Source organism: Polyodon spathula, chromosome 6 (genome assembly GCF_017654505.1).
Source record: "Polyodon spathula isolate WHYD16114869_AA chromosome 6, ASM1765450v1, whole genome shotgun sequence".
Taxonomy (NCBI): Eukaryota; Metazoa; Chordata; class Actinopteri; order Acipenseriformes; family Polyodontidae; genus Polyodon; species Polyodon spathula.
Window position 1 is genome coordinate 45,407,970 of NC_054539.1, and position 14,171 is coordinate 45,422,140.

General features: G+C 35.3%; 1 protein-coding gene across 1 annotated transcript in view; it reads left to right on the forward strand.

Moving 5' to 3' along the window:
• macrod2 (mono-ADP ribosylhydrolase 2) overlaps window positions 1-14,171 on the forward strand; it is a 754,657-nt gene that overhangs the window by 689,907 nt on the left and 50,579 nt on the right. The window contains exon 10 of the mRNA XM_041252938.1: window positions 10,246-10,293. Within this exon, the coding sequence (XP_041108872.1) occupies window positions 10,246-10,293 (48 nt within the window). The remainder of the gene's footprint in view (window positions 1-10,245; window positions 10,294-14,171) is intronic.

Below are 14,171 nucleotides of genomic sequence, written 5' to 3' on the forward strand. Positions count from 1 at the left end.
AGTATTTAATATTGGATTCAATACGCCTACTGGGGAAAAAAGAGTTACATTTATCTAGTGGGTTGTGTTCTATCGTAGTATGTTTTTTTAGTCAAATTAATGTTTAAAATGTTGCCGTCTACAAACACTTCTAACAATCCACTTTGAACTTGAATGGATTAATCTTTTTTGGAACAAAGAAGATAAATGATAAATGCTGTAAACTATGTCTACCTATCTAAGAGTCCTACCACAGTTGTTAAAGCCGGCAGCATGACCTAACCCAAAGCGCCATTGTTTTTACAGTGCGAGGCCACCCCGTGCCGCAGAAATGCATAACAATAGGTATCAGTGTACAGCTCCGCCCAGAATAAAAGCACCTCCTACAAATAATACACCAGTGTTTATTTATAACCACCCCAACCCCGTAATATATGCACTGTGAGTTCACAGTCCCTACTTTGTGATGGAATTGAATGTACCAACAAATCAACTGGCTTTATATAAGCAAAAGAGGCATTTTAAAGTATGCTGGCTATTTTCATCATGAGAAGAAGTGATACTTATGGACTGATTCCTGTTTTTACAAGTGTCTTTATTTTGGGTCTCAGAAGGAACTTTGTAAATTATTAACCCACGCTGAACATATGAAAAGGAAAATAACTGATATCTGACTATGTGGCCTAATTCAAAAGCCTATACATAAGAGTGACCATCACTCATTGTGGTTTGCTTTAGTGGCGGGCAATGATATGAAAATTGCATATCGATATTGTGCGTGTATTTCGATATTGATTTATCGAAATCTTCCAAAACACAGAAAAATATAATAACACAATTGCAATATCAAACATATATACATACAGGTAGACGTCAACAGATATTTACATATGAAAAGCAATACCTTACTTTAACTTAGTGGTGCTTTGCTTCACAATATCTATGGATAAAAACAAAGTCGTGTTATATTGTTTTACTATTCCATCATCAGCCACCTCAAAACCAAAATAGTTCTATACTTAAATGAGCACAGACTAATGTAAAGTATTAAGTACGATGTCATGCCAGATTTTGCATTATTTTAAGATGTGTTTTGATGTTTTTATAATAATGAAAGTTCACATTTAAATAATACATTAACAATAGCGTAAGTAATGACATTGACAAAATGCAATGAAGCGCTGATGCATGCACATATCTCAAAAAATGCAAAACAGATGGCCAATAGTGCTTAATGCAGCATTCAAATAGCATTATGTACCTAAACACCAGTCAATTGAATACAATGATTAAGTAATACTTTAGTTTGTGTGTTGTGTCTTAACCTTATACCTAAAAAGGAGTATAGCACATCTACTGTATATTTTACATATAGGAACGCAGGACTGCATCAGAGGAGGAGTTGGATAAAATGGCTGCATTATAGGGAGCTTATACTACTTTTGTTTTCTTTTAATAAAGTGTTTGATTCATCAAATGACTTCCTGCTGTCTTTTATGGGAATACACCACAGTGTGCTGTTTGCCTACGAGACAATGATTGGTATGGATAGTGTTTGCTGTATCTTAATGTAAAATAAACTTGATTTTACTTTGTTTGTACGTAGCGTACATGAATATATATTTTTTAAATCCCCAAATATTGTGATTATAAAAATGATTATCGATATCATATCAAAAGACGGACCTGGTGGTGCAGCGGTGCTGGCTGTAAACTGCGGAGAAAGATATTGAGGGCGATGCAGCAACTAAAGCTGTTGGGTTTGTTGCTGTAAGCCCATTTTGCTAAGCGTGCAATGATGGCAGCCAACGCCCCCAGCTTCTCCCTTGGTTCTCTCTTCTGACGCTGGAGTTGGTCTTGAGAGTAAGGTACGGCTCACAGCCGCCGAATCGCTGGTTCAGTGCCACCAACAGTGGCCCGTATTTGGTACTCTCCTCCTGACTCAGGTCCAGTAGTATCTCGGTTGCGACTCTTTCTGGTAACTGGGCTAAGCAGATGGCCTTCTTGTGCTCAGTCCAGTAGAGCTTTGTGGCAGATAGCTTGAACTGCACCAGGAAGGCTTCCGGCGAGGTTGGGCCATAAATCAGGGTAGGAGGGTTGGTAGTCCATTGCAGACAGCATCTCTCTCCTTCCCGGATTGCCTCGCATTGCAGACTCCGTTGGGGATGGGGGTAGCAGTTCCACTGTAGCGGGCAGTGTCTCACTCCTTCTTGAGCTGTCCTGTGTTTCAGTCCTTACTGGGTTGGGGGAGGGGGGTGGTGGCTCTGCTGTGCTGGTGATGAATAAGGTACAGAGTTGACCGCGTTGGTATCGATGATTGTGGTGGTCCTGGCTCTGAGTGGTGGTGGTCATGGTGCCTGGATCCACCATATGGAGATCCCTGTCTCTGTTCTCCAGAGTTCTTTGATCACCGCCGTAGCCTTCACTCTAGACAGCACCCACTGTCTGCTCCCAATTGGGGCCTCAGGCTCCGAGTATGCTCTTTCCTGTGGAACTCGCCGGGTGTCTTCTGTGTTCTCCATTTAGATCCCACTTTACTTCTGACACCAGTGTCGCGTTTCACCTTCCGTGGGTTCTCAGTGGGATGAAATGAAACACAGCAGACAGTGTGCAGTCAAAGCAATTACAACTGCTGTTTTTATTACTCTTCCAATGCTCTTTCAGCACTCTCTCTCATCCTTGTCCCCAGTCTCTGATACACTCAATGTTGCCCGTTGTCTGGACGCGGCTGCTCCACCTACTAATATATATATATATATATATATATATATATATATATATATATATATATATATATATATATATATATATATATATATATATAAAAAAATCATGCTATATCTATCAAAATCATTGTTCTTCCTTTTCCAGGAAGCTGCTTGAATATGTTCTTGACCCTTCAGGTCATGGGCATTCATTCGATCTCATTTGAGGTCTTGAAAATGGTAAATATGCAAGTGGAAAATCTGTATGATTAATGCCATTTGTCAACCTTTAACAGCATAAGAGATTGAACAGGTGGCACTTCAATAACTCAGAAAATCAACCATAAATCATCAGGTATAACTAAGAAATTGGGAGCATAAAGTGCATTACTCTAGTTTTAAATTAACTCCTATTGTTTTAAAGGTCATAATGGAAATGTTAAAAAGGAGGAACAAAAAAACAGCTTGAGTGCCTAAAATAATCGTTGCTAATAATGCCTTCATTCTTACTTGTTTTTTTACTTCCATTTTCTATGTAGGCATATCTTTAACAGTCTTCTTTCTTCCACTCCTTCACCAAACAAAGGCTTTTCTCTCCACACAGAATGCTACCCCTGCAATTAAGACGATAAAAGTTTTGTAACTTTTTGTGTAAACCAGGGAACTCATTGGGGTAGTGTATTGATGTTTCGCACCTAGCCCTGTTACAGTAGTATAAGCTAGAGTGTTAAATATAAACCAGGTCAGATAGCCCAGCACAGAGGCTTGATTTATTTTAATTAATTACAATAAATGGAAATGTTGAAAACCTCCAGTTTAACATTTACAACATATAGAACCTTGTTTAAGGGACTATTGATTCTCCACAGCAGAAGGAAAAATAAAAACATATTAATATTTTTTTATTGTATCCATTTTATAAGCGGGATAAAGCTCCAGGGCTTGTGCGTTGTGTTGCGTTAACACAGGGCTTTGTTGGTTGAACCCAACTACAGCTGTATGTTAAAGCGACATAATGCACGCTCTGTCGTGTGTATCTCTTACTTTACAAGCTGCTGTGTTGAGTGCAATACTCCCTAGTAAAGTGTACATTTTAGACACTACAAAACCATATATGACGGAGAGTTTAGACCTTTATTTAACTTGGAGATATTCTCCATGTATGCATTTTCTGCTTCTGTAGCTGAGTTTTTAAGGCTTCCTGTCTGTAATTATGTAACCTTTCCACCAACCACCTGAAGGGAGCTGGCGGGCCACCAGTGGTCCAGGGACCAAAGATTGAGAACCATTGGCCTAGAGTGTTAAATATAAAACAGGCTACATATACCATAGTAGGTGCCTGAATTAAGATTTAAATCACTTGGAGCTGGATTTGAACTAACATGTACCAGGCATTACTGGTACATTAATAACCAGTGAAGTATATTCGGTCTGATCCCTTAAACAAGGGGACCAAAGTGTGTAAGCTTAAATCCCCCAGTGGAAGCTTAACAACTGTATGTCAGCATGTGTGAGGTACTAATAATGATGCCCTGTCTGCAAGGGTACAGTACAGTCTCATCCCTTGCACCATTGGAAACAGAGTGGCTTATGAATCATTCAATGTACTGTAATACCAACACACAATTACATATGCTATTCTTCTTAGCTTGTCATCAACTGTCAGATGTTCTTTTGCAGTACAACCCCCTTGACTGTTAGCTGCCAAGATGATTGCTCCCAAATTAAGTCAGACAGTTTAATAAAATGATTGAACTTTTCATGTCAGAAACGGTTTATCAGTTAATGCCTGTCCCAGTCTCAAGATCCTCCCTTGAGCCTGTTGGTATTTCCGACAGAGACATACTGTAATTTGCTTTTGCAGTCAAAAGGGAATAATGTTTTGTTATGTAAACCTGTCCAAAAGTACACAGGGCGTGAATTCAAAGAGTAACATATTGTTAATGAGCAGCATGATTGTCTCTAGGTTTGTGTTTATTTAATGTATCTCAGAGTCTGATCAACTGTTTATTTCAAATATTGGGTGGTCTTTTTTCATCTTTTCGGCTTCAGAAAACACTACCAGGACTTGACACCCCAGGAGAAAAGCGTTTCTGCTGAAGTAGGATTTATGAACTGGTGCCTCTTACTTGAAACTGGAGTTTTGTTGGTATCGATAGAGTTCTTGTGTCAAATATGGGGATTTTACAGCACTGACAGTTGTACAGGATACTGAATATAGCCTGTCCTTTCCATTTAACTGTCCTCATTCCTCTTTAATTCATTTTAGGTTTGTATGCATACAGTATACAGTGCACTGAATTAAAATATACAATAGTAGGCTTGGATGAATATTGGGACAATGCATACCAAATCTCAAAATATGTTATGGGTGCTGTTGTAAACCACAGTATACAGTATATGGCTAATATTATTATTATTATTATTATTATTATTATTATTATTATTAATAATAATAATAATAATAATAATAATAATAATAATAATAATAATAATAATAATAATAATATGTCTTTATGCACGTGGCAGGGCATTCTCTTATCATGTTATGAGTTTTGTCTTGTACATACCTTGTTAAGTATTGCAGAGTGGTTCTTGTACAAACAATGCTGAGAAACAGACCTCTAGAGGTAGCCCTGCAACAGATATAAATATACTACTGCATAAGCTGCTTTAAAATAATGTAGTACTGTACAGCTGTGGCCAAACGTTTTGCATCACCTACATTTTTAGGATTAATAAAAAAAACTAAAAAAAAAAAAAAAAAAAAAACTATATGAACATAGTTTAGATATTTTATTTAACATCATATAATCAATTAAACTACAAAATGACATTGCAAAAGGCTACCGGAAGCCATGATTCTACTACAGTATTTTCTGTTAGATTTCGAAATGTCACATTTTTCAATTTTTGTCTGTACACAGAAAACGACAAAGCAGTATGTAATTCAATATGTTTATGTAATATAATTCAGCAGGTTTCATTCGACTATATGTAGCAAAATTAGTTAATTCTGTAGGGCAATGTAAAACTTTTGGACGTAACTGTATAAAGGAAAATGCTCAAGACAGATGTTTTTAACCTGGAACTAAACATTTGACGGAGTCTTTGTTCCGCTGCTGGCAGATCAGTCCATGATCTGAGAACGTACCAATTTTAAGCACTTGAGCCATATGATTTAATGCAGGAACTTTTTCGGAGTCAGTTGATGCTTAGTGCAACATGAGATTTGGGATGACCAGAAATATATGTCAGAAGCAGTATCTCAAAATAAAAACTAAAAAACTGTAGATCTTAAGAACCTCATCCCCACTGCTGCCAGCATGCCATTAATAGTCTGGTAGTCACAAGATAATAAGAACACATCTAATTCAAATGCATTCTAAAAACCTCATTTTAATTTGATTTTGCCTTTATTTGTGTTTACAGTGGAGCTAAAACTCCACATATAAAACCACACGGGAACACTAATCAAAGGACCCTCAGGAAAGTATACTATAGTATATTGAGGAAAAGGCAAAGAAAAAGCACAGCAATGCACACACACACTAAAAATAGTAAAGTATCATATAAGCATATGAAATGCATGGAATTACAGTACAGCAAATTTAGGATTTAGACTGGAAATGAAAAGTAGGAAAAGTGAAATAGTATGTATCAAAATACTGTTTAGTCCTTCAGAAGAACCTGTAAGTATTAACTAATGCTGGCTGAAACAGTATGTATACTATAGCAAACCTGTTTGTTGCTTTTAAACACACTCATAAGATAACTAAACAGCAAAAACATAATTAATCACTTGTATTATGAAAATTCCAAAACGGACCCGGTCAATCATCAGTCTCAGAACTTTAGTGAGTTTGTGGCTCTACATACTGCGCAGTACAGTATAACTGAAGTACTGTTATATAAAATAGCAAAATAATATATAAAAGCTGATGGGGTTTTTTTGCTGACAGTAACTTGCTGATAATTTAAAATCTGTTGAACTGTATGTGTAAGCTACTACTAACTGTATCGTATGGTACTGTTTTGATTTCTTCTAATTGAGTCTAGCGTGTCTAACGAGATCTGTAATTAATCTATAATTGATTAGAGCAGCCTACACTGTAAACTGTGGGGGGAGGTGAGACTGCGCTGCAGAACTAAACATAATAAAGTGTTTTGTTAATTATTATTAAGCTTCAGAAGGCTTGTTTCAATATATTTCATAATGAAAATGTATGTTTATTTTGGTATATGACTGGTTTTCAGTTTAAATATGATAAATATGATTTCAGCATTAGAACAAATTAAGAATGCTGCACAGTGTTCAATTTAGGGAACTATAGTTACTTGATAGTCATTTGTAGTACAAAATCCAGCTATACTTGCAGAATAATAAGAAATAAAAGTGTTATTGTAAAGTTATGGTCCGGTCATTTCATATTGTATATAGTAATCAGATTTGATTTAACTCCAATATATAAGTAGAAACTGCAAGTGTGGCATTCATATACACACCAAGACAGGGGCTTAGGCACATCTTTATAGCCCCAGATTGTGTTTGTCTTCAATAATTTTGATAAAGCAGGTCGATTTGAAGAACAGCAGAAAATATGCACTTCATGCTGATCAAGCAGTATAGTTAAAACAGAAAGCAAAATAATGGGGCCTAAGGCCAACTTTCCAAGGGTTAGTTAGACTCACACTCTCCCCGTTTGTTCTGTAATTAGTTTGTACAGTGTCCGGTCAGAACCACTGACTGGACAGCAAAAGTCTGGTTCTTGCGAGTCTTGCTTACTCACTGTTCATTGCTGTTTGGGTATTTCCATTCTTGCTGAGCCAGTCCTTTCAGTGCTCCACTGTGCAAACGTTATTTATTTATTTTTTTTACTATCGTTCTGTTAGGTTCGAGAACTACACTGTAATGTGTTCTGTGTTGTTTTGCCATTCACTGCTTAGTGGGTAACTGAGCATCTATATTTAAAAAAAAATCACTGTTTTAACGTAGGTTTTTTTGCAGGGAATAATATTCAATTTTAAGTTTGTTGTAAACTCTTGTCAAAATAAAAAAGGACAGGGTCAAGAGATTTTTTTCAGGAATAATAGTGTGTGACATTATAGCCATAGTTAATTGACATTTGTCTGATAAAGAAGGGTTTTGGCAGTGAATTTACATATGTGTGTTTACATCATACTGTAACATGTTACATACTGTAATAACACATAATTAATAAAGCACATCACATTTGATGTACACTTAAACAATATCACTAATCTGAGCAAAATAGACATACAGTACATAGATATACATAGAGGATCCAGCATGAGCATTCATGGAGTGGTGTAGTTATTCCACGAATAAGGACAGCCGAAAAAAGTACGTTCATGGAATATTCTGTTTAAATAGCAAGTTTATAGATAAAAATGTCTTTAAACCTAAATGAAAGCTACATTGTGAGAATTGCTTTATCCTTAGATACAGCTGTTCATCTCTTTAGCAATGCAGCATACTTTAGAGTAGTGCAATTCCAAAGTCATCCTGTTATTGGATTTGAATGAATGCAAAATTGATTCCAAAATGAGATCTAGTGAAAAAAAAAAAGTACTCTGCAGCATGGAATATGAAAATGTTCAGTACTGCAAGCTCTCAACACTTGTGGTATGAATTAAAGTTCAAACTAAAAAGCGAACTAGATTTATAGTTAAGAAAATAATACTGATGAGTGAACTTATGCAAAATTGCTCAGGGTCACACACAGTGAGACAGTGGCTGGGATTGAACCTGGAACCTCCTGGTAACAAGCCCCTTTCTTTATTGCGTTGAGCAAGCATCTGGCCCGCCCTACAGTAGTCTGTGAAATCATTCACTTGTTCTCCGCTGGAGCTGGAGTGACGGAACCGTTACCTTTTCTTGCAATGTTTTATCGTTATTAATTAATTTGTTGAAGAACTCCTTTGTCATGTGAGTTTTATTACCCTGCGCCTCCACATCAATAATTGTTAAAAAGAAAAGCACAATATTATTATTATTACAAAAATCAATCAATTGGATTCCCTACTGCAGACCTGTATGTGTACTCATATCATAAAGTGAGTGCCCTTCAACATGTAAGCATTTTGCTAAAAGTCATTTTTGACTGCCTGTCATCTGGATGGCTTGTTGGTGACGTCAGACCAGGAAGAGGATTGAACAACACACACACAGTACTGCAAGTGAAGCGCTGAGGCGCGTATTTATTTGTAATATAAACGTTTAAACAAAACAAAAGGCACGATGGCCAAAACAGACAAAAAACAAACCCTGAACAAACAAGTATTGTGCTGGTCCAAGTCCAGCACGAGTAGCAATTGCTTATTTTTTATAGTTTTTAGTTCTTACTTTTCTTTGAGTTCCACCTCTCTCAACAACCAACCAAGCAAAAACTGCTTGTTTTTATATTGTGGCCAAGGGATTAACTGGTTATCAATTACCTAGTTTATACCTCGACCACATTCGGCACAGGGTTTCTCATATGCGTGGTCAACAGCCAGTTTGTCAATGATCGCTCGCTGCAGACCACGCATTCTCACAATTTTATCTGGATGGGGTTGAAATGCCTTTTGTTTTGTTTAAATATTTGTAAAACAATAACAATAAAACAGAGTTTAAAATAAACACAAAAGAGTACATTTAAGTCATTGTAATATAAATAAACACAGATGTGGAGTTACACTGCATGATATAAATATCCCCTTTCTACTTTCAACAAATTAGCTTTTGAAAATATTCACTTCAAAACAAGGTGCTTATTCTGGCTAGAGTCGATACTGCACAAGACACACATTTCATTTAACATTGTCCCTGCTCAAGTGTTCAATGGTAAATTTCAAGTTCAATAATAGTAAAAAAATTAAAAAAAAACTATATTTGTAACTTTAAAAAAAAAAAATCTGTGTCCTTTAAACCTGTGCATTTGTTGTTAGAAATGCACGTCTTTTTTTGAGAATTGCTTTTTGATTTTGTTTTAAATTGGAACCTTGGTTTTGTTTGTCAGAAGCATAACCTGTTTTTGGACTTGTTTCAGCGTACTTATTGGAGTCTGGATCTTGAAATAATTTTACATAGCATTTTTAGTTGGTGCATTTGTACTGTAGTTAACAGATTGTATTTTATTTTGTTTGTTTTTAACAACAGTTTTCTATTTGTATTTACAACAGACCATATTTTTTTCCTGTTTTCATGGGTATATTTTGACCCTATCTCGGGTGGGGGTACACAATAAACTAGATTATTTGGAAAGGGTTACAGGGGCCTAAAAAGTTTGAAAACCACTCTAAAATGTACTGATGTGCCCTTCAAAAGTTTACTGAACAGTTAAAAAAAAAAAAAAAAAATGTTGTGCAGAAGGGAGCCACAGTGGTGGTCACTCCTTGGATGTCAGTACCCCCACCCCCCATTTTTCGTTAGAAGCTCTTTTGCCAGCAGACTTGTGGATGCTTTTACACACATGGCAGCTAATGCAACGTGACATGAAACCTCTTCCTTTTAGTCTTTTCACACCCGCCTGTAATGTTTTCTTTTTCCTTCCCATAGAAATTGACATGAATGAAGATGCAGCGGAGGGAATGACTCAGGAAGAAGGTTTGTTAAATCATGTTTTTTATGCAGTGTGGATACTATCTATAAATTCCAAGTTTTGCCCACAAATTCATGTGAACTTCAGTGAAATTGTATGGTCTTCCGCTGGAGTTCATTGTCTGGAGGTGTAGCTAGAAAATTAATTAGAAATCAAGTAGAACACATGTAATGTTCATATATCACTCCTACAGAATTTTATTGGAATTCATATGAACAGTAAGTTGCATCAAATGTCAACTGATTATATACTTTTACCTTCTTTCTGGTAGTTATCATCTTTCTGGGTTCAGAGTTCTGGGTTCTCTTGCTCCAATCATCATGATCATCTTTATCTTTCTCTGTCTTTATTTGGCTCTTGGGTTGCTTTGAACTTTAATGGTCCTTTCTGCCTGGCATTGAACCGACGTCCACATTCTATTTCAGTCATGTGTGACAGGTTAGCTCTGTGGCCCAAGATGTTACCGGCAGGAATTAGAGACTCTGAGACAAAAGCTGCAGTGACACGCTGTTGAGCACATTTATTTAACAAATACAAAACACAAGAACAAATAAACAAGGCATGAAGACAAAGATTTAAAAAAAAAAAAAAAAAAGACAAAACAAGAAAGAATGCGTAGGCTGTGCGTTCACCTTCACTACTGTTACAAACAAAGCACAGTTCTACTGACTTAACTCCCTCTCCCACACAAAGGCATTCTCATCCCTTTTATACATGTGACCATTATCCAATTAGCACTCACTTACCTAATTGGAGAATGGCCACATATGTAACTGTTGGCAGGGGCAGAATTAACCCCATCCCTGCCAATCTTACATTCCCACACACACTATTTAAAGAAGCAGGGCTTTTGCCTTGCCACATCATGTAACAACGGGACCTGTCAATCGTGCTATCCCCACCTACTCTATCTCATTATACACCTAGGTAGGGTCAGCAGTTGAAAGATCCCATTGTGACGTGCCTTGAATGTAATCAAGAAGTCTGGTCAGTACTGGCAGAAGGCTCTCCAGGAAAGCTCAAAGCAAAGTTAGAACCACATAAAGACAACCTGAGAAAAAAATACTGTATGATACTCAATATTGGAGCAAAAGAACCACTTAGAATTCATCATATGTAAATTAATGCAAATAATACATTAAAATGTAATGTAAAGCTATTTAGTCTTTAAAGTGTCACTGATTATATTTTTAATGTGTTTCTGTATTTCTTTCCTTCTGGAATTTATTCTAGAATGTATTTTTCAATGTGGTCAAACTATAAAATTGTGAATGGAAACAGCGAAAGGAACTGTGAAACACTAAATTCTAGTACTCTTGGCAATCCCTGACAATACTGAAAGGAAAAGTATTTGACATGTCTATATATCAGTCTCCCTTCTATACTGTCATAGGATTATGGATATCTCTTGTTGATTGTCACTCGGATGTCTCTATTTTGAGCAAGAACGAAGAATAAAACAATGCTATCATTACAAGACTAATAAGAAATAACTCACAGAGTAATTTTTGTTATGTACAACTTAGTTGTTTTCTGAAAGTTTTCCAAAATTGATTTTGTGAGACTGACTTTGTTATTACATACTTCAAATTACAGCCCATAATGTCTAATTTTAGAGAGAATCCTATACTTTCTCAATAACCTACCAGGGTTCTAGGCAAGGAAGTCCATTAAAATTATATTGTTATTGCTTTTACTAGATGTGTGTCATTACCATATGAAAATATGAAGCAAGAGGCAGGTATAATGAAACAAAATATATGTGTACCATGTAGTGATCTACATGCCATTGATTTTGCTGTTGGTATTATGCAAACCATGCATCAAAATCACCAGGACCACATTTTTTTACATTCATTTCCTTCAACCATTAAAGAATACAAACTAGTTGTGCTGTATCTGTACCAGCCATGGTGCCTTTGTCCAGGCCTACTTTGTGTAAATGGATTTCTGGCCAAAGCCTTTCCACTGAGCACATTCTGTACCATTTTTTAGTTTAGTTCTCTGGTATAAAAAGTAAAATCTGTACTATAACAGCTTATTTGTCAGTTCCATGTTGGATTTTATACCTCTCCTCAAAGCTTATTACTTTAGGGATTGGAATTCATGCTTGGGCAATTTGAGTTTCCCTTCAAGTTCTTTTTTTTTTTCTTTTAAACTGTCGGCTTATTTCAACCCCTGAAACTTTTGAAAATAATGTATATCTATATCTATATCTATCTATCTATCTATCTATCTATCTATCTATCTATCTATCTATCTATCTATCTATCTATCTATCTATCTATCTATCTATATATATATATATATATATATATATATATATATATATATATATATATATATATATATATATATATAGTGAGCAGGGAGAGGGTTAATTTCCTCCCTGCTGAAAAAAAAGATGCAACTGCACATTGGTTTAATTTAATTATGTGTGTTAATTGTTTTGTTAATTATCCCCTGCACCTGGCTATCATTGTAAATTAGAGCCAGGTGCAGGGTAGTCAAAGAAAGCAGCCAGTTTGCTCAGGGTGGCTGCTGTGTGAAGGAGCCCGATTGAAGGTGTGCTCAATCGTAATAAAAAAGGGTACTGTATGAAAACCTTTTTGTGTGTTTTGTTTGTTAGAGTTTGTGTAACAGGTAAACAGCTTAGCTGCCCTGTTTTATAGTTTAGGTTCCTGCTTGTGTGTTAGTCGGTGCTCAGAAAAGAGCTAGGTGTTTGTTTTTGTTTTCCTTTATTTGTGTGATTATTAAAAATAGCGCGTCAGCGCTGATAAACTTCCATTTTTGTGTCCTGCTTTTAAAGGGGCAATGAACCGTGGTGAGGTGCAGTCGTGTTACAATATATAATTAGGGCTGTCAAGCAATTAATAAAAGGAATCGTGATTAGAAAATTAAATCTTATTTAATCTTGACTTTAATCATATATTAAATTGATACAATTACTGCTTCCATCTCATTTGTTTGTTTTATTACTGTTGCTAGTTATTATATTAATATAATATAATAATATAATAGAATAATAATAATATTATATATATAATAATATAGAATAATAATAATAATTATAAATAATTCAATAAGTCATATTACCTTTTAGGCTTTACATGGTCTTGGACCTTCTTATGTTCAAGATATGCTGACCCCATATGTCACTGGTTGTTTCCTGAGATCTGAAAATGCTAATCTTCTGACAGTTCCTAAAATTCGTTTGAACTCTGTCAGAGCCAGGGCATTTAGTTATAATGCCCCTCATCTTTGGAACCTGCTCCCAATTCATATCAGGAATGCTAGCACAATTTAATCTTTTAATTCCTGTTTGAAAACATATTTGTTTGGGTCTGTTTATTTGTAGAAGGATTATTTATTATGCACAGGCTTTTTATATTTATTTTGTAAAGCACCCTGCAATGCTTGCATGAAGAGTGCTTACTGTATTCTATTTTTATTATTATTATTATTATTATTATTATTATTATTATTATTATTATTTATTATTATCCAAAAAACAACCCAGCATAAAAAAAACCTGTTGTCCTATTTCTAGATTAATATTGTTATTAAATTGTTTGAACCAACTGCTAAATCACAATGGAGTCAGTTTATTACTCACCTTAATGCATTTCAAATTATATTGTATATTTTCTTATCAGTTTCCTTTATATATATATATATATATATATATATATATATATATATATATATATATATCATTGTTTATAATAATAACAATATGTAGTCATTAGACAGGTCATAGACATTGCTCTATTTCTTTTTGTTGTTCTGACTTGCTGGCATGTACTTTCTTTGACAAATCCATAAATGTTTTATAGCAATCTGTAGTCAATCTGTAGGTATGAGCATTCAGTATTTTAATGTA